General features: G+C 38.5%; 3 protein-coding genes and 1 non-coding gene across 5 annotated transcripts; 1 reads left to right on the top strand and 3 right to left on the bottom strand.

Moving 5' to 3' along the window:
* Positions 1 to 430: 430 nt before the first annotated feature.
* Positions 431 to 3,971, bottom strand: LOC116252158 (autophagy-related protein 8C-like). The gene is made up of 6 exons (XM_031626257.2): positions 3,833 to 3,971; positions 3,685 to 3,756; positions 3,042 to 3,097; positions 2,892 to 2,944; positions 866 to 984; positions 431 to 787 (listed from the first exon to the last, which is right to left on the bottom strand). Exons 2-6 carry the CDS (start codon positions 3,719 to 3,721, stop codon positions 693 to 695), a joined length of 360 nt encoding a protein of 119 aa, XP_031482117.1. The 5' UTR covers positions 3,722 to 3,756; positions 3,833 to 3,971; the 3' UTR covers positions 431 to 692.
* Positions 3,972 to 5,773: 1,802 nt separating this feature from the next.
* LOC116252157 (SHUGOSHIN 2-like) lies at positions 5,774 to 10,338 on the top strand. 2 transcript variants are annotated; one of them, XM_031626256.2, is made up of 10 exons: positions 5,774 to 5,924; positions 6,100 to 6,266; positions 6,360 to 6,397; positions 6,539 to 6,644; positions 6,748 to 6,771; positions 9,075 to 9,143; positions 9,223 to 9,279; positions 9,390 to 9,453; positions 9,535 to 9,592; positions 9,660 to 10,338. In XM_031626256.2, the coding sequence occupies exons 1-10, from the start codon at positions 5,891 to 5,893 to the stop codon at positions 10,057 to 10,059; spliced, it is 1,017 nt and encodes a 338-aa protein (XP_031482116.1). In that variant the 5' UTR covers positions 5,774 to 5,890; the 3' UTR covers positions 10,060 to 10,338. The 2 variants fall into 2 exon arrangements, with proteins under 2 accessions (XP_031482116.1, XP_031482115.1); XM_031626255.2 differs by having other exon boundaries at positions 6,536 to 6,644.
* A 797-nt stretch (positions 10,339 to 11,135) lies between these two features.
* Positions 11,136 to 11,208, bottom strand: TRNAK-CUU (transfer RNA lysine (anticodon CUU)). Its single transcript has one exon. It is a non-coding gene; the product is annotated as a tRNA-Lys (tRNA).
* A 1,410-nt stretch (positions 11,209 to 12,618) lies between these two features.
* Positions 12,619 to 17,239, bottom strand: LOC116253741 (ABC transporter I family member 11, chloroplastic). The gene is made up of 10 exons (XM_031628719.2): positions 17,000 to 17,239; positions 16,830 to 16,890; positions 15,630 to 15,709; positions 15,390 to 15,441; positions 15,175 to 15,305; positions 14,360 to 14,474; positions 14,017 to 14,103; positions 13,859 to 13,907; positions 13,665 to 13,749; positions 12,619 to 13,108 (listed from the first exon to the last, which is right to left on the bottom strand). The coding sequence occupies exons 1-10, from the start codon at positions 17,080 to 17,082 to the stop codon at positions 13,030 to 13,032; spliced, it is 822 nt and encodes a 273-aa protein (XP_031484579.1). The 5' UTR covers positions 17,083 to 17,239; the 3' UTR covers positions 12,619 to 13,029.
* Positions 17,240 to 19,989: the final 2,750 nt, after the last annotated feature.

Raw genomic sequence — 19,989 nt, 5'->3', positions numbered from 1 at the left:
AAGAAAATGACGATTAAACTTGAATTTCTTTTATTTATCCGCCTACAACATACAAAAGATGCAGTTAAATAAAAGAAACTCAAACTGCCTTTGTCTTTTCCATACCACCAAATTTGGGGGATTTTCAAAGTTTTCAACAGAGCCAACAGAGTACCTTGACCAAAGGAGGACTCGGGTAACAAATAAGCAGGAAGACCGTAGCAATGAAGACGCAAGAATTTGAGTAATATTCTTCTAAAAACCACAGAAACACTCCATCTTACTACCCAAAGTCTCTAACCTTTGATTGGTCTCACTCTATTCTTAAATCAAACATGTATCTACCACGGGCTCACCCAAAGTTTGGCCGTAGCTAGCAGGCCAGGCTCTAGATGAGAAATCCTCTTAAAGTAACAAGGGCCATCTGTATAGTGCATTCCAAGGCAAAATCTAGTGCACGAAACATTTAGATGGACCATTTTACTAAAAAGACCCTCCAAAGTATTCAAACAGATAAAGATGCAAGGAATGCTATATACAAGCAGAATATTTACACGCATTGAGAGAAGAGTAACGTAAAACCAGGATGAATAGTATGAGGCGAAAGTAGTCAGTAGTCTTATTTACACTTAGGAAGGTTAAACCGTCTGATTTCCTCCAGTTATGACTTATGAGCTGTAGGAGAGACAGAGTTGGCATTTTATGATGTGAAATTAGGGAGACCCAAAGGTATTCTCCCCGCTGTATGTCATGTAAAGAAAGCCATCTTCATCTTTGTGTTCTTCATAGATGGCGGACATCATGGCACCTGTAAAAGCAACAGAGTTTGCTATTATCCACCGTGAAAAGGACAGCAAATTGTAGTTAACTCTTAGCTTCCTCTTACCAGTAGGTGGGAGAACATTCTTGACGAAGATGAATATGGCTTTCTCAGGACTGAGCTTGATCCTCTTCCGTATGACATAAACTAGTTGACCCACAGTTAAATCAGCAGGAACAAGATATCTGCACATATAGGTCATGCAATTTTTAGCTGCTTACGTTTTCTCAGTCGGTTGCATGAAGCTTTAAAAAGCACTAACCAAAGCAAGATAAAGAAGAAATTTTCAAGTAGCAAATTTAGAATATCTAGCTTTCCCCTTTTCTGATTGCTGAATAATGACAAGATTGGATAGGAAAAATTAAAGTAGAATTCCCCTGCACTTGCAATTACAGAGATAAAATTTGCTATGGCAAATGGGAACGACAAACAATACAACAAATAACAAGGCAAACCATCAAGGGCGAACTATAACAAATTGAAAACTTCATATATTTACAATGTCTAAGAACTGAGACATCCTATATACAGACTGACAGAAGGATGGTGTTGGCTGTGGCTCTTCTAGTTTTTGCCCATTCATGACAATTGACAATCATCAAAGTCATCCTGTAGCTTCAGGCTTTCAGCATAATGGCAATTACATATTTGCAGCCTGATAGTAGAGTAGAGAGGACATTTGATGAACAACTTAGCCAGCTATGAGGAATCTTTTTGGGCAACAAGGAACGGTTCATACTTAAGACACAAACCTTAAATGCTAAGCATGCAACACACCAGAATGTGGACACTAAAAATGATCTATTTGAGAAAGATGAGCTGCATTGGCTACAAAAGGATAATCGCAAAGAACCATGAGGATTAGTGTCTTTGATGTTCCCTCATAATTGATGACCATGTGCAGATTAGTGCCTTTGACTGACCAGGCCTGTAGATGAGTTACTGAAAGCACTCTATAGGGGTTGGAGCTGCTCCACAATAGTATAAGTCTTGCTTCCAAAAAACAGTATGAGAATCCCCTGACTTTTGTGCTTCTTCTCATTCGTCCTTTATGCTTCCTTCAGACTTCATTATGCTTCTTTGTGCTTCATTCATACTTTCCCCCAAACAAGAACCGACAGAAATGTGCTATATGTAGGCATCTAAGCATTGAAATGCAACTTGCATTAACAATAGCGAGTGAAGATACAATTTTCCTCTATCTATTTTACTAAAATTTTGCATGAGATTATGGACTCTTCTCCCCATCAACATATTCCAAAGCAGTGTCATACATATCATGATACTTTAAAAATATCGCAATACCAACAAGAAAAACAAAAGGGACGAAAAAAATGTGGAAAAAACGTGATATTTTGAGAAACAAAACATGAAAATATATTTATCACATATTTTTGCATTATTTTCCCATTTTTTTCATTTTTCTCTTTTTAACATTGATAATTTGATACCATCATGTATTCAAATTTGAACTTAAGCTAAATTATTGTTCATCATTAAAACATTCTTTTTTAACACTTTTATCTAGTTGTATTTATGTTTTCTTATTAATTTCTGATTTATTTTATTTTTTACCTAACTTTGGAATTTTTTGTTCATTTTTTAAAGTTTCCCATGTTTTCCCCGAGATTTTCCAAGAAAAACAACTTTGTCGAAAAGTAGCTAAGGAACATATCGCCATTAAAAACCTGACAATGATATTTGTGACAATGTTCTAAAGTTCTCATTCAACCTGCATTCCCATCTCTTTATTCTGTGAATGACATCACTGGCCTTGTGTCTATTAAAAGAAGGAAGCAGCAGCAAGAATTTCAGTTACTCTTATGAACTTTGACCATGCAGGAACTTCTAATCGCATTAAACATCATGGTCAAACATTTTAGATGTGCCTACCAAACAACAGACATTAGACCTACCGAATGCAGAGATGGCATTCTTTAAGTAGAATTGATTAGACATATTTTCAAATATTACACTAATGCAGAATATAAAGGCAAGTATATCACATCTAGAAGTCCCTTTTGTTAAGGAAATTATATTGCAATAGCCAAGTGAATGAATAAAACAAAAGTGATTTGCAGGAGCAACTAACTTCTTCTTATCAATGTCGGGAATATCGGTTCGGTCAGCTTTCTCAACAATTACCTAAAATGACACAAAAATCAAAATCAAAATTTATCATAACCAGAAAAATATCATGAGTTAGTGAAATAATCAGCACAGGCAAGGACAGAATGATTACTGGTATTCTCTCTGGGTATTTCTCCCTTATGCGTGCCGATTCTGTCTTTCTTCTTTCTAAATCGCACAAAAAACAGTGAGTACAACATAGACCAAACAAAAAACAGAAAAGTGTATTCAAATGCCAAATTCCAAAGCATGAAACAACTACCTAAAACATTCCCTCCCCAACTAAACGGCCACCTATATAAACCAACCATCCATCTCTGACCTCCCCACAGGGGAAAAACAGAAATGAAGGGACACCTATCCTACGATATAAGGTCGTCAGCAGAATTACAGTGAGCAAACTCGCTTTTCCTAGCATTTCTAAATTAAAATATGGTCTAACTTTCTGGTAAAAGGGAGAGGAATCAAACTCCCAATTAAGCACATACAACTCAATCACTATGCTTCAGATCAACCAGAAAAGCACGTTAAATTTCCTTCAACCAACTGAGCATGCACGGTTGCTCCTCAGATTGCACGAAAATGAAAACTATTCTCGAGGTTCGCTAATCAAAATCCGACCAGACCAAAGCGATGATCACATCAGAACCAGCAAAAAGATCAAAATCAAAAGGAATACAAGGAAGACAACATCCTTATAGTTCTGCCCATTGGGAATCATGAAATCCACGATTAAAGAAAGAAACGACCCGTACCCAGTGGATGCTCCGCCTTGAACGAACTGTTTGCCATCCCTACTATACCCTTTCAAGGATTCAAACGAACACCTACACAAGATTACACCTCGAATTAGAGACGGAGAGAGAGAGAGAGAGAAAGGGGGAGGGAGGAAGGGAGAAGTACCTTAACAGAAGAGAGAAGTAACCGTTTCCCCTCCTTCCCGCCTCCACCTTCACGCGCGAAACAGGTCAGCCAGACGGACCACCGGGTGTTAACAGCCGGAAAAAGTTGGGGTGGGGGGTTGTCCGGACCTCTGCTCCACCGTTCATCCGAAAGATTATACTCGTTTGATGGACGGCTGGGCGGCGATAGCCAGCTCTCCACGCCATTGGTTGGACCAGGGGTTTCAATGTGGACCACAACAATTACCAAAATTCAGGAATACCGGCCACAGAAAAGTCTCAATAACCCGAAAACTCCTTTATCAACTTGCTTTTGTTTTTGACAGGTTTTTTCATTTTTTTTTTTGCTTTCTTTTTGACGAGCGAGAAGCTTATTAGAAATTTAATGCTGGATTCTTGTTCGCTTAGGTGGTGGCAATAGAAATTATTAATGACCGGAGTCCGGAGACTGCTTGATAGCTTCTTTTTAATCCATTAAAAAATCATAGTTGTTGACAATAATTAAAAAAAAAATGTTGTTTTTTTAAAAAAAATTTGGTAATTGCTTTATTTTTCAGCAATACGATGCTTGGAAGTTGGAAGTATGCTTCATGGTTTCGTTGCCCACAAGAGCTCTTTCCACTTGTGTAGGTGGTTTAACCACTCATCTTGTAGTCTTCAAGTTGGAGAAGAAGGTGCAAACTCCATCGCTGCTTCCACACCCATTTGCTCAATCTTTGTGTAATTTGCTTCAACACTCAAACAGCGACAGCTCGTTCATAGGCACTAGAAATTGGAAAATGTTTTATGATGTAATCAACCCGTGAAATATTTGTTGGTCCGTTTGATGGGGTGGAGGTTAGTATGATGTTTTATATCTAAATTTTAGAAAATTTCACTTGTTTTATATAAAAGTTCTTAAAAAATGATATTTAAGCTTTAGTCAAAATTTAAAAACTTTAATTCGGTGAAAAATTTATACCTCTGGCCTTGAACATAGTGAAGCATATGATAGTTTGCTCGATTGGGGTGAAAATTTTAGACGGATTAAAGCACCAAACCAACAGAAGGCCTTTCCCGTGCTACGAGAAGCATCTATGCCTCTTATCTCTTGCACAATAGTGCAGATCTTCATCAACCACCTATAATTCGGGGATCATTCTTAGTATATTCTTTACAAATAGGTGCATCAACTTTTGTGTCTGTCTCTATCATTCATGTATATATATATATATATATGTGAGAGAAAAAGAGAGAGAGAGAGGAATTTGACATCTTCCATTTAAGATAACTTCTTATCGACTGTTCAATAATGAGAGCTAAGAGTGGGTATTTGACAAGAAGGATAAGACTCCACAAAATTAGATTAGGAGGATTTGGCGACTTACCTTCGATCAAATATCTGCATGACCAACAGTTGACATTCTACCCAACGTATGTTTGTAGGGGTGGATTAAATGTCTCAAGTTGTACTCTTGACGCACTTCTTTTAGAAAGAAATATATACCTGCAATCAAACAAATACTAAAGGACGCTAAGTCATATTTTAAGCCAAATTTAACTTTAATTTTTGTATTGGCTTATGGGTCGCATAGAAAGTGGGTAACTAGGCACCTTTGTTAGTACTTTGAGGATACCTTAAACAGCTCGTGGGATGTGACTCGCATCTCTCAAACAAGCCCTGCCCTTAAGGATGTTTCTACAACTGGTAATACTTTTTCAGACATTTAATCCTACAAGTAGGGATGCTCAAATCATAAACAAGATTTATTGTCTAACATACCCAATTTTTCTTATATAAGACCCCGACTGGAGAAAGAGTATCCGAGACAACCTCTGTCGCTGACAACATGCCTGGGATGAGTTGTCTCAGACATATAGTATGAGAGATTCAAACATGCCTTTTTTTATCTGGGGGGGGGGGAGGGATGTTTGGGTTTTGAATTAGGCTCGGTTCGAGGCTCGGAAAGCCGTGGCGTCCCAAACCTGAATTACTTATTTGTCCCTTTTCTATCACCCCAACCTCCCCCGCGCGCGAGCGAGTGTTTCTTTTCCCTGCGTTTCTCATTTCTCTCTTCTCATGGCAACCATTCTTGATCGCGAAAATACCACAGGTATTCTCTATCTCTCTCTCTCTGTTGAAGAGCATGTGGGTTCAAAGGTTTGTGTTGTTCTTCTCGAATCCATCACCCATCCTCTTCTCTCCCCTTTTGCCGTGGGTTTTTGTTTTAGGGATTTGAGTTTAGGGTTCTCGAATTTCTTGACGTCTCAAATTTGAGAAATGTGTAGTGGGGACGTTGAACGCCGTGAAGAGCTCGAGTTGCAACCGCTCTCCCTCTGCGAGACGGCTCTGCGACATAACGAACGTTACCCAAAATGTGAAGTCCACGCTTAAGGACGACAACATGTTCGTGTTCTCTGCGGCCGAGAGGGAAATCATCGAAAAGCTGCGAAAGGTAACCCGTGTTCTTGTTTGTTTAATTTAAGCACTGGGCTTGTCTTTGATCTCTTGATTGAATGAAGATTTTTGTTGGTGTATGTGCTTCCAGGAAAATGCCACAATGCTAAGAGCTATAGCAGAGAGAGAGTATCCAGAAATTTTTTATCTTTCAGTTTAATTTTTAACCTAATTCTTTGTCGGTTAACTAAATTTTCGGTTACTTGGCAAATTCGTGCATTTACTAACAATGTCTCAAACTCCAATTATTTCCTTAGCATTTAACAGTAGGATCATCGAGATACGCAGCCTTGATGTTCAGAAACTTAAAGAGAACTTGGTAAAAATCACTCAGCAAAATTGGCAGCTCGCTCAATCAAATAGTCAGCTCCTCGCGGTTTGTGCAGCAAATACTTGACTTCTTTTTTCCTTTTACTTTTTTTAATGCCTCCCTTGGTATGCATAATTGATGGCTTACGCTGTGCTTGTCGTTCTCACAGGAGCTTAATATTGGTAAAGATAAGGTATGCTTTTCTTTATCCTTTTTTTTAGAGCTTTCCTCATATATTTTCGTGCTGTTACTTCCTCAAATCATCTTCTAGCTTTTGTCCTTTCGTTCGTTTATTTTATGGAGTTCTTTAAGTCGCCATACGATGCTACTATTGCTATACTGTTGTGTTAGTAGCAGTGCACTACCTTACTATTATAGTTGGTGTGAAAACTCCTGCACAGTTTTCTCCTTGATCTTTCTGTTCTTGTTCTCTTGGATGATTCATAGGATTTGTGGTAGTCATTTGAATCAAGTGTCAACTACATATTCTCTTGTCCATATACTTACAGTCAGAGACAACCATCATATGAGTAGCATTGTCTAACCCAGAATCAGATACATTGTTGATTTCAGACATTGATAAGTAATTTGTCTCCCTAATTTTCAGTTTTATTGTTTTAAGTTGCTGTCATATTTGGGATATCTTTCTAAATGTGATGAAGTTAGCAAAGAAACCATGCATACATATAGTTGGGTATAACCTCTGTTCTCCTCCTAATCTCCTATTACTTTGTCTTTGACTTTGAATTTCTTGAAATCTGCAAATAATCTTGTCATTCAACATGGTGGTTTTGATTCAATCCCAATCCATGCCGCATGTTATAAAGATGTAGGTTTACCATTTACCAAAAGCCATTTAAGGAAGTGAGGTTGTGAACATAGCATTATGTATGTTGATGAGGATGCTGATGAAGTTCTGCATGTGGTGGTGACATATGATGATCTTTTGAAACACCTAGAACTGACTTGGCTTTAAAATTGATGCAATGCATCTGGACCATTGAAACATATTATATATGGTAAACGTGTTGTGTAGTGTGAAAGTAGTTTCAGATATAAAACCATATGGATAAGCCCATGAATCAGACTTGGATCTGGCTGACGACCAGACCATCGACTCAACAGGCAGGTCATAAATTTTGATAGTGTGTTTTCGTTAAAAATCAATGAAGATGGTGAACATTAAAATAATAAGTAACTATGAAGAATATGCAATCAAATAACCATATTTTATGAACATTGAACACAAATTATAATTATACATCTATACAATAATAATTAACGTCCAATAACCAAGAACAAGTGGATTCTGGAATGAACTATGGAGCATGTCTCTCATGAGACCAGACGAGTGTACTAACTAGCAAGTACTTGATTTGAATTGAAATGAGAAATCAGGTAGTTCTCCGACAGTACTAACTGAGAACAACTGGATAGTGAACACAGGAAGGATTTATGCTGAAATGAGGAATCAGATAAAATAAAGTTGAGAATCAACTGAAATAAATGAACATGATTGCAGTTAAAACTTAAGTCCATAAAAAAAAGGCTCGGCAACTCAAAGCTTATAGTTTTTGTACAGAAAACACTTGCATCATATTACAGTTACAACAACCAAAAGGATGTAGTTAGCGAGAGAGAGAGAGAGAGAGAGAGAGAGAGCATCCAGCGACGTGACCCCTAAATTTTTGGGGTGGTTGGAAACCCTGGTCCTAGGACTAGAGAGAGAGAGAGACCTGTGGACAGCAATTGCAGGATGGTGACACTGGTGGAAGGATGGTGCCAGCTCATCCTTCTGCATTTGATCTCTAGCATATCCATTGCCCCTCTGCGTTCAGCATCGGATGTGAAGGGTTTCGTAGCTTATGATAAACGACTGCATGAGTCAGTTTTAAGTGGAAAATCGGACACTTGAAACAATATAGAACAAACTAATGTAATGTTTCATTGCAAATCGGATCAGACCAGACTTGAGTAATCTCGAGCCAGTTTAGCATTTTAATGATCCGAATGATTGAGGGCTGATTTTCTAAAGCTTGAGTTTAGATGGGTCAGGTCCTGGATCATGACCCAACTTCTAGCTTATCTGAGTCAAATAAGGCAATATCCCTGGGTCGACTCACTCAGTTTGCCAACTATGTATAAGACTAAGTCAAGAGTTTGTGTCTAACATGTACACATAGAGAGGGAGAGAGACAAGACAGTGAGAAAGGCAATTTTGAAATTCGTACAAATTTTTCATACCAGTCAGTTTATGTAACAGATTTTAACTTGAAAATTGAAATAGAAAGTCAATATATCTGTAGTTGATTTCATTTTTCAGCTCAATTTATGGCAACATGATTTTGGCATTATGTCAGGAGAAAGAACAAGACAAATTTGAAAATCTTACAATTTTTTCATGCTTTTGCATTTACCAGTCAGTTTGAGTATCAGACTTTATTTTGAAAAATGTAGAAAGAAATAATATATTTCTTAACTGATTTCAATTTTCAGCTCAAGTTACAGCAACATGAATTTGGTATTATGTCAGGAATGCTTAAAGCAAAGATACTGGAACTTGAGGTCAGTATTCCACATTGCTTCCAGCTTTTAAGATACTGCATTGTGTATTTCAAATTTTGAACCCATTTTTCACATCTAGGGGCAAGTGAAAAAAAATATGTCTGATCATTCTAAGAGGAGCAGCGATAGCCTGAAGGTAGAATGTTCCCATTTTCCTACACACTCATTTGTTACTTCTTTCCCTCTTATTTTGGCTTTATTTATGTCGTTACTAATATTTAGTGTCCTTGAAACATTTGTTGTCAGGAGTCTGAACTTGAAAAGCCGAAGCTACCAAATCAAAATCAAAGGCGTCCATCCAGAATCCCATGTAAGATACCCTTCATGGTGTGTGATCAAACGTGGCATGTTTGCCTTTCAACTTGTTAATCATCTCTTGTGGTTTTCGCAGCACAAATTCCTTCTAGTACTGGCCAGGCAGCGACCCGAGGATGCACAGATAGTAAAAGGTGAGTGCTTTCAAATTTTTATTCTTTTGGAGGGAGCCATGATATCAATTCATGTTCTGTAAACCAGAATTTGTGTGCGAAGGCGATCCAGCATCATTAAGCGTGAAGAACCACGAGAAACAGACCAATCTAAGAAGACTGAGTTGACTTCTCAATCAGATTTACAAGTTGATGATCCTATGCAACAAGAAGATGTCTCTATTTCATTAAGCTCCTCGTCAATTGAAGGTATTGAACCTAAATGTGATAAGGCTGTTGTCAATGAAACAAAAGTTGAAGAAAAAGTCGAAGAAAAAGTCGAAGAAAAAGAAGAGAAAGGAGGAAGTACCATGGAGTCGAACAAACCAGTTGAGAAAAAGTCACCACCAAGGAGATCATCAATGGCTAGGCCAGCCCGTAGAGCATCCCAGAAGGTCGTCAGTTATAAAGAGATGCCACTGAAGACTAAACTGAGAAGAGATGGCTAACTAAATGTGAACGAATTATAGTTCCATATTTCATGTCTGACTGATGTCATTGACTGAAGTAATGTAAGTGGTGCATCCTTTCGCTCCAGCTAGCTTGTAACATCTTAAGTGAGCATGTATGTAACACTAGTACACCATAAATTTTCAGATTTTGTATGATTTTTCAATTTCATCACCTGCAGGTGGTGGGTGACCCTGGGGAATATGTTGGCTTGTGACCTGGTGCATGTTTTGAACTCATGCTGTAACTAATAGAGCAACATTTTCGATTTCATTCAAGTACCTTGTGGAATCTTGCTAGAGTCCACGCATACTTTAGCTGAATAGTATATCCACGAGTATGTCTTTGCGAAATTAACATGATCAATGTGATCTCTACATCCAAAAAACCGATATAAGCTGAACAAATGTAAACCATTGATTCTTAAGCCCTCAAGTAAATCATCTCTTACATAAAAAAGAATTGTGATGTTTGAGTGACCAGGTCAGGTTCAAGGGAACCCAAGGAGGACGATACGCTCATGACTGGGATGTCGGTCCAAAACCTAATAACCCAGCATAGAGATCATGTATGGGTAAGGATAGTATAAACTAGAAACTTAGATAATGGATTTCTATACAGTTATAAAATCCGTGTCACGCTGAAAAGTGTGTCATTCTTAGGTTTTCGGCCATGCAGATTGATAGCATACGTGTTTGCAAAAATAACGTGCTCATGGCTGAAATAATCAATCAGACTGCACTGCGCTGGGGATCTTCCTTTCCCTTAAATTTCTCGATACGTTCTGACATCCCAGCCAAATTGGCCATGCTTATGGATTTTGCACCTTCAGCGCGAGTTCCAGGGTGATGGCACGCCCATGCATGTCGACCTCGTGATCAGAAAGTAGGACACTCTTATGTGCTATTTTACAAGCCACAATGTCAAGCATTAAAGTAAAATTAAAAATTTCTTACAGGTTAACCGGAAGCGTGAATGAGATTGCATAGCATGTTGGCGAAAGGCCCCTTTTTAAAAAAACTTCGTGTAATTTTGTTCAAAAGAGACAAAAAATTGACGTAAAAGAATACATAAACGCCCACCGTGGGGCTCGAACCCACGACCACAAGGTTAAGAGCCTTGCGCTCTACCGACTGAGCTAGACGGGCTTGTTGGCATGAGAGCATGACGTTTTCTTAATCCAAATATCGCTGATTTGTCGCTCAAAGATTAACCATGAACTCTTCAATGAGGAGAAATATATAATGGCGATTTCACAGATGAGGAATCTCTAGCGGCCATGCATGTTTCGATTTAAAAAGAGCATAACATTCATGTGTTGTAAACTCTATCCTACTCATCTATGAGGGACTTGGTGCAATGAAATGGGTGAAGCCTGGTCGGTAGCTAGTTTCCATTCTAAATTACAAAGATGCCAACTCAATGTATTGTAAAAAAAAAGAAAAAAAAAACATTGATGTACGAGTTGAAGTATAATGAAAGCACCACTTCAATCCGAAAGCAGTCCTAAATCCTGAAAGATGGAGAGATTTCGGCCTTCACTAGAGTGGTGAGATGTCCCCACTCACTTGAGAAAAGAAAGAAAGAAAGAGAAGCTCTACCTTAGCCACTACACCAAATCCCCTGGGCTTTCGTACAAGTAATGAATCAGGATTTGAGGTTGAAAATCGCTAGCGATAGATAATCATGTCGAGAGACAAATCCCCAGGTATGAAACCTTGGTTCCTTGTCGGAGACGCGACAGGCTAGAGCCTACGTAAATATTTTCAAGATTCGAAATGATGCCACTATATCCCATAGAAATCCATTCTTGGAGAGATTCAGGATTCATATTAAAGATCAAATAACACAGCCATCAAGCAGGCGGTTGTTTTTGACGATTTAACAGGATCACCAGGTGCCTTGAACTGGTAGCAAAAACCTAAACGTATGCCCGATCATAGCACGATCTTCACGTCACACAGACCGTGCGAGATGATCGTTGCTGTTACGTAAATTCCAGGCATTGATCTCCTCATATTATCCGAGCATGAGTGTGGCTGGAGACGACTCACCAAACTAGTCTGCAGAGCTCTTATGTACTGACGCTTCCATCTATTTGCTTTCACCAAATGGCAACAACTCGGTCTTTGCCTTGCAAAAGGTGTTATCTTACTCGAAGACAACCTGATTCAGATCCAGTTGCTGCTTGGGTCCAACAGATGGCTGGTAGCGTAGAACTCAGGCTCAAGAAAATTTGACACCAAGTCGTGAGGAGTCGGGAGGCATACAACAAAGTGCAATCTTTGGATTGTAAAGATAGATAAAATCCACCCAGCTATTGGGATTCTAAGACTCATCTTCTCATGAAATAGAACATGAAAAAGATGAAAGGCAACCACTATAGCAGAAATATTTGCCCCACCAGCATGCGTACAAAAGAAGCGGCTAGTCCCTTTCCGCCTGTCACGACTCACGATGAAGCTAGAGACACACGAGATACCATGGACCCGTGCCACATCTGCAAGAAGGTGAGGAAGCTACCTGAGTAACTAATGCGTACGTGCTGATGGGCTGCATTTAAGTAAAAACTGTTCACTAAGATTTCTCAATGTTTAAGTGAAAAAATAGTTGGTAACTAAAGGAATAAGTAAACACAATACATGCTAATGCAGTGACGTCACTAATCTCTGAACTAGCTCACGAGCTCGGCAACTCAACCAGGTTTTAGCTTGTGAGCTCTAGGGATCAGGCCTGACACAGGCTTCAGCTGATTTGTTAAGACATGTTGGCATTATCCATTAAGCAAGTCTACAACCTCTTCAAGCTCCAAGGAGAACACCTGCCGATGCCACAAAAGTTTCGCAACTTGACGCAAACCGGAAATTAATGACAAAAATATATCAACTTAATATCAGCGGTAACTGTGATAAAATAGACTAGATTCTGACAAAAAATTTCTTAGGCCACTGCAGACAAGAACAAGAGGATTAATTCGGCAGTGGCGCTTCTTTTATGATTCCTCCCATTTCCATTTTCCATGACTTATCCACCACAGGTGCTAATTCTCTGAAATTAACAATAAGAAGCAATGTCACCGAAAAAAGTAAAAAAAATTGCTGGAACCATAAAATCCATACATTGTAGAGAGATGATCATATTTACTGAAATAAACCATTGGAATAAGCTTGTAGATAGATAACCATATTACTACAATAAACCATAGGAATAAGCTCAAGAACAACTCTACTCATTCTATGCCTACGTTACATGAACACACAATACCCATGTCAAAACGGCTAGACATGGGTGTGGATGCGGGACAAGATTGGACACAACAAACTTATATTTTGCATCTTATTGATCTCATGTCATCCAAGCTTTTTGAAATTGCTCCGCACCTGTGCCTACACCCAAGTGCAATGGTTCCACACGCAAGCACACAGACTTGGAAAACTGGAAAGAAGTTTAAGCCAGCGACACCAATAACAATAAATTATAGAATCTCATGTTAGGGAGACCAACCTATTTGGTTTGTGAACATCCAACTATGATGCAGCACTAACCAAAACATGCTTAATGACTTAAATGAAGAGTACATATTCCGAAAAAATTGCTGACATACTTCAGATCATGGCTCACAACAAGTATAGTTAGCTCTTTCTTCAGATTCTTCAGCAACTTCACAACATCAGCTCGTGCCTGCCAATCTAATCTCAAACATGGAAGGCAAAACCAATGGCACCATATTCAGGAGAGAGAGAGAGAGAGAGAGAGATCAGAACTGAGAATTGAACCAATTCAAATGGCATGTCTCACCAAGGCCAGCAAGAGGCTCATCCAAAAGTAATAGGTCTGGCATACGAATCTGAAAAAAACAGTGACAGATTTTATGCAAAATAGAAACCAAATAAGACATACTATTTAAAAAATCAAATTAAGCAAAATATGCGATAATTTTTCAAAGTAATTCTTACTAATTGAACAGCCAAGGCAAGACGGCGTTTGTAACCACCACTAAGTGACAGAGGATCTTCATCCAGTGCTATCCCACTTAAACCAACCTGCCAAATTGAACTACTATAGAGACAATGCCATAGGAACTGACAACTTGAATACAATGATCTATAGCAAAGGGTGCTTACCCTCAAAAGAAAATCATGCAGTTTATGTCAAATTCATATGATGGATAGAAACTAAATAATGCGTACACCAAAACACAAATGACCTATAATCTTGTGATAACGAACTAGAGAAGTTTATTTGGTTCAGCAATCACGGAACAACAGTTAGAAAATATATATTGCGAAATGTCCATACCGCATGAATAACAGCTTGAAGCCTCAATGCCAGCTGTTCTCTTGATGACAGATCACTGCTATGCCGCGGCCAACCAAACAGCATTTCCTCGAGAACCTTATCAGTTAGAAAGTACCTATACATGGAAGGTTCAAGACACACATTTAGCTCTAGAGCCCAAATAAACAGGAACCGCAACATGACAGATAACTCAAGTAGTTCACACTTTCACATTCTAACCATTCATATATCAAAGTCTTGATCATGAGAACAAAATCACCAGCCACAAGCAGAGTCTTCCGTTATAGAAGAAAAGGCCTTTCAGTTTTTACCTCATCACATCCATCTGTTTATGTTGCCCGAATATCCCTTCGGCCTCATTAGTATGAGTTGGCTTACAAATAAAAACCATATTATGGTGCAGATGAATTGTTTGCAACATCAGAAGGATTCACTCAGCAATGAGTACAACATCTAAAGTGAGACGCATTATGTTGAAGAAATAAATTATATAATTTACTCTTACACTTAGTGGTGCTTTCTTCTTGGTTTCATTTGCAGAATCCACCTACATGTTTCATATCTAGTGGCCAGATCACATGCCAGGCTACCTGAATCTTGTGCTCATGCATATTTCATCCTAACTGTTTATGCACATTATGACCTGTTCAATTGCTCCAGCTACCCACAAGATGCACTGAACCACTTTTCAACAGCCGAAAGTATGGCTTATGCCTTTTCAAAAATACTTCGTTTCTTAGCATATCATTTCAATCTCTAGAGAAGTGAGAAGGTCAAAATAACAAAAACCCAAGGAAAGTATTTATTCGTAATACCTCTCCGGGAATTGAAAAACAATGCCTACTTTTTCAGATGAGAGTTCAACAGGAACTTGACTTAGTTCTCCATTACTAAATGTCCTTTTGCAAACAGAACCTGATGTGGGCTTTGACAATCCAGCAAGAATCTGAATATTGAATAAAAGAAGTTATCAAAAGTATGGCCCCTTCATTTGAAGCACATCCAAACAAACATATAGCTAGAAACAAGCCTGCAATAGGGTAGTTTTACCGCTACCACTCCGTCCATATATCAATCCTAAGCTGCACAAACAACAAAAAAGCAACCACAAAATATGAATAGAGCAACATAGAACCATTTTAATGTGCTATTACTATCTAAGAATATGTGATCAGATGGGAATATTGGATACGGAGTACAGGGTATTCCATGTAAACTCGTCTAAGTGGTGCATGCAAGTACTTCCTAAGATAAGAGAGACAGCATTTACCTCTTCTCGGGTAGAGAAAAACTGATTCCGCTCAAGATGTTTTGTTCAGTCCCAGGAGGTCGATAAGATAGATCCTTTACCTTAGAAGAACAAGAGAAAGCAGTTTATTTTCTTCAAAAAGGGATAGGCAAAACATTTGTGAAGGTCTTACATGGAACGCCATTGACAGTGTAAGATTTAGTTACTTGGACACTTATAAACTGCACTTCGATTACAGCTACACCATATCTTAACATTGGCCTTCCAATTGCAATACACGCAGAAGGAACAAATTAATAAGGGGTAAAATAGATAATACAAAAAAGGGCGCATTGTCTAAGGAAGTAAATGTTTAGGATCCAGGGTGTAGGCAAACAATAAATCAAAGCTAATTCAACCGTGCCATAGGAAATTCTTCAGATCCATATGAGATCCGGAGATGCAAAAACATCTACATATTTGTACTTCCTGTAATGCCCGGATATGTATTCAGATTTGTGGGACATAGCAAAATCACATGTCAATGAATCGTCGCCGGTCAGTCGTCTGGTAGCCAAGATCTGTACGATTACCTTTCTTGTTGTTTCAAATTCGTGGCAGTAATGTACTTAGGTAATACATACTTGAATCACTAAAAGCGCACGATAGCCACGTCAACGGACCCAATTCGAACAAATTTACGTGATTTCCGTCAAATGCATTACTAATCGGCCAACTCAAATAATCTAGTACACGAAATGTTTCTCAAAACTGTAGAGGCTTTGAGTAGAACACACATATGTATTGAGCCTTATATAATCAGAGCAGCAAAGGTTTTGAAGAAAATAAGCCCATTATCAGATGAATTTCCACAGCAAAACTTAGAAGGGCAAATAAATTCCAGATTAAAACGGCAATTCTCTGTTATTCACTTCCCCCAAATTGCCAAGAATGCCCTAGTTCCCTTTTCGGAAACCCCACTTAAATTGACACAGATCCAAAATATAACGCGCCACCAGAATTGGACAAATTCCGGAATTCAAATGGCTTAGGATTTGCCAACGGAACCTTCAAAATCCTTCATGTTTCTAGAGAGAGAAAGCAGAAAACATTAATCAGCATTATTAAAAATAAATCAATCCCAACAGGATGTTGGGAGGATTACAACGCTCCAATCAAGCCGACGGAGAGAAACAAAAACCACCAAACCAAGAAAGAGCAACATTGAACATATGAGAGCACCTCAAAATAATCACTGCCAGATGAGGCCTTAACTGTGTAGATACACTGCTTCATGAATTTCCTGCAAAGAAGAAAAACAAACAGGAAGAAAGAAATCCCAACTCATATTAACGCGTAAGCCGAAAGAGAGCGAGAGAGAGAGAGAGAGAGAGAGAGAGAGAGAGGCCTGCCTCTGAATTATGCGCGGGGGAGGAGAGGAGCACAAATGGAAGGACGGGCGGCCGTAAACGGCCGGTCTCACCGGAGCCTGCATGGATGGAGGCCCCCCCTTGAGAAATCCACCTGCTAACGGCGGAATTCCCAGAATGAAAGCCTCACAACCGCGGAGATTTCACCATCCATCGACAGCAACGGCGAAGGCGGGAAGAGCAGAAGGAAAAAAAACGTCACCCGGGCCTCTTCACCCTTCTCGGTTCGTGACAAGGTGAGCCGTATTTGGACTCTGATCCGGTTCTAGTCCCTCTGACCCGATAATCGGTTATCATTTAATATTTATCCCATCATCTTATTGTCCTTTTTCAATTTAAAAATAACAAAAAAAGAATTATTTCTCAAAATTGTACCGGCCCAATATATTGTTTTGTTGATGGATCGATATGAGACATGAATGTAAATGTGAGCATTAAAATGGGGAAGAAAACACAAAATCCTTCAACGACATTTTTATATTTTACTAGTGCAGTTCTTATTTACTTTATTTTTCTTTCAATCTTCGATAGAAATGCAGGGTAGTTTTAAGATCCTTCTTCCTTCTTTCTTTGCACAGACAACTCTTTGTTTTTCCGCTACTTAAAAGTATTTGTGGTCACTGCTTAAAAATATTTGTGATAGCTTCTTGAGCAATGAAGCCAGTTGTCAGTTTGATTCTCATAAACTAATTTCCTAATACAACAAACCTTGGTAGCAAGAATACTAATACAGAGTTTTATGCTGCTGGGTGACCGATAAGTCTCTTAAAGCTTGTTTTTCCTAAGTCACAATAAAAAACATAATGTTTTTGAGCCTGACTCTTATTGCGCACCATTTTTTACAACATTTTGACCATTGGAGAGTACATCGAGCTTTTGCTTTTTTGGCACCAAAAAGTCACAAACCAACTATTTCATTACTATGTCGTGAGTTTAGAAATTCAACAACATATATAGCTCATGCAAAATAAATAAAGCGCCAAATTTGTCCTTTGAGGATCGCGAGCTGCCCACAAGGTTCTTGTGATGATCAACCAGTCAATCCATTCTGTTCTTGTGATGATAAACCAGTTAATCTCTTCTTAGTCAAGAAACCGAACCCGTGATTAAAATTTATTTTTTCAAGTATTAAAAGCCAGAAGGGTGTAACATAGCTAGTCCGGCATGTGGTGGGCATGTGGTTGCATAAAAGGTTCATTGAATTCTTTTGGATGCTACTTCTCTACACTATAATGGGTAGGACTTTACATCATTCACTTTTCGACGCAGCTTAAGACTCCAAAAACAAAAAACAAAAAGATTGAAGAGCTTCACACTTTTTTGGACAATGAATTGCTAACCTCTTACTCACCACCTAAAAGAAAAGAAAGTATAATAAGAGAAAGCAATTGACCCGCAAATTGTTTTACACAATATGCACGAATTCCCATTATATATATGGAAGAAAAAGGAAGACTTGATTTCGTTACTTGATCCTACGGGGGAAGGGAATATCGTTGCGACTGTTCGTTGCCCCGGGCTTAAGGAAAGCACCCGTCATTCTCAAGTTTCTCAAACTGCTTGTGAGTTAATCCAAAAGCCAAGAAACCATCAAAGAAGGCGATGAATGCATGAAGTCAAATTTGAGATATTGGTATCTTACACATCAAAATCTCATCACTATTTGCGTCTCTCTTTTCTTCTTAGTCAAGCAACGCATTGCCCCCTTTGCAATTCTGAACTCAGAAGAGAGTACTGAAATATTTTCTATGAAGGACAGAATGCTGTACCCTTTCATGCTGTAGTGGTTTCATGATCGCCTGTATGCTTTAACTCCACGATATATTATACTGTTTGTGTTCCTGTTGTGTTATACTGGTATTCTCTTTCGACGTAATTTGGCAGTCCAATTTACAAGCAAGGAGAGAGGAATTTTTACAAGGGACTTCTGCAGAAACTCCATCTCTTTCATGAGCCGTGGTTGTATACTGCGATTACATCCGAACATGAATGCGCGACGTCTTCACATGTTTTTGCTTACATCTTAGCTATAAATTTCTCTTCATGTTTACTTAGATTTGTATGTTTCGATATATACACATTCAAGCTCTTTCAGATACTGGGCAATGCTTTTTAGCCTTTGTATTAACCGATATCTTAATAAAATAAATATAAATGTTCTTTTCATTTAAAACATGTTTAACACATATGGGCCTATACGGCGTTAAAAACCGGTGATAAGTAAAGCATAACAAAGGTAGTCATTAAAGCAAAAGAACATTCTCTGCTTAGATAGAATGAAACTCCTCACGTCCCATCAACTTTGTGCAGTGAAAAATGAAGGTGCCCCTATGAGTTAAATGGAATCTTCACAGGGTAAGGCATGAATGGCGCGTGGGCTGCCCAACTTTAAGAAGAAAATCAAAAGGAGTCTGAGAAAAAGCAAGGGAATGATGGTGCCGCGGGGGAACTGGTGAACAGTGGGAATGCATGATGATATCCCTAACCTCTGTGCCAACTCCTTTTCTTCTTCTTCTTCTTAGCTTTTAGGTTTTTTGGAGACAAAACACTTTTCGCAGAAAGTGCAAAGAAGAAGAAGAAGAAGAAGCATAAAGCCCATTAGTTCCTATCGGAGCAACTTTTTCCTTTATGTTTTCTTGATAATATTCCTGTTGGTTTAGCACAACTGCCTGAGATAAAATGCATACAACTAAGCGATCGGTTAAGAGCATCTATATGTAAATGAGAAAAAATTTCTCTAAAATATCGATATGAAAATAGGAAATGTTTTGGAACTGTGTGGGCTCCTATATATATATATATATATATATATATATATATATATATATATATATATATATATATATATATGAACCATAAGATCCAGAAATAATACGACCTCTAATGGATTTGATACCTTTGTATCCTTGTTCTTGTTTTCCATTCAATGTGCACCATTTGTTCCCGTATGTTTCGCTTTACTGGGGTTTGTT

This window comes from Nymphaea colorata, chromosome 4 (assembly GCF_008831285.2).
Source record: "Nymphaea colorata isolate Beijing-Zhang1983 chromosome 4, ASM883128v2, whole genome shotgun sequence".
Taxonomy (NCBI): domain Eukaryota; kingdom Viridiplantae; phylum Streptophyta; class Magnoliopsida; order Nymphaeales; family Nymphaeaceae; genus Nymphaea; species Nymphaea colorata.
The sequence above is the reverse complement of the archived record's forward strand: the minus strand, read 5'-3'. Positions and strand labels throughout refer to the sequence as shown.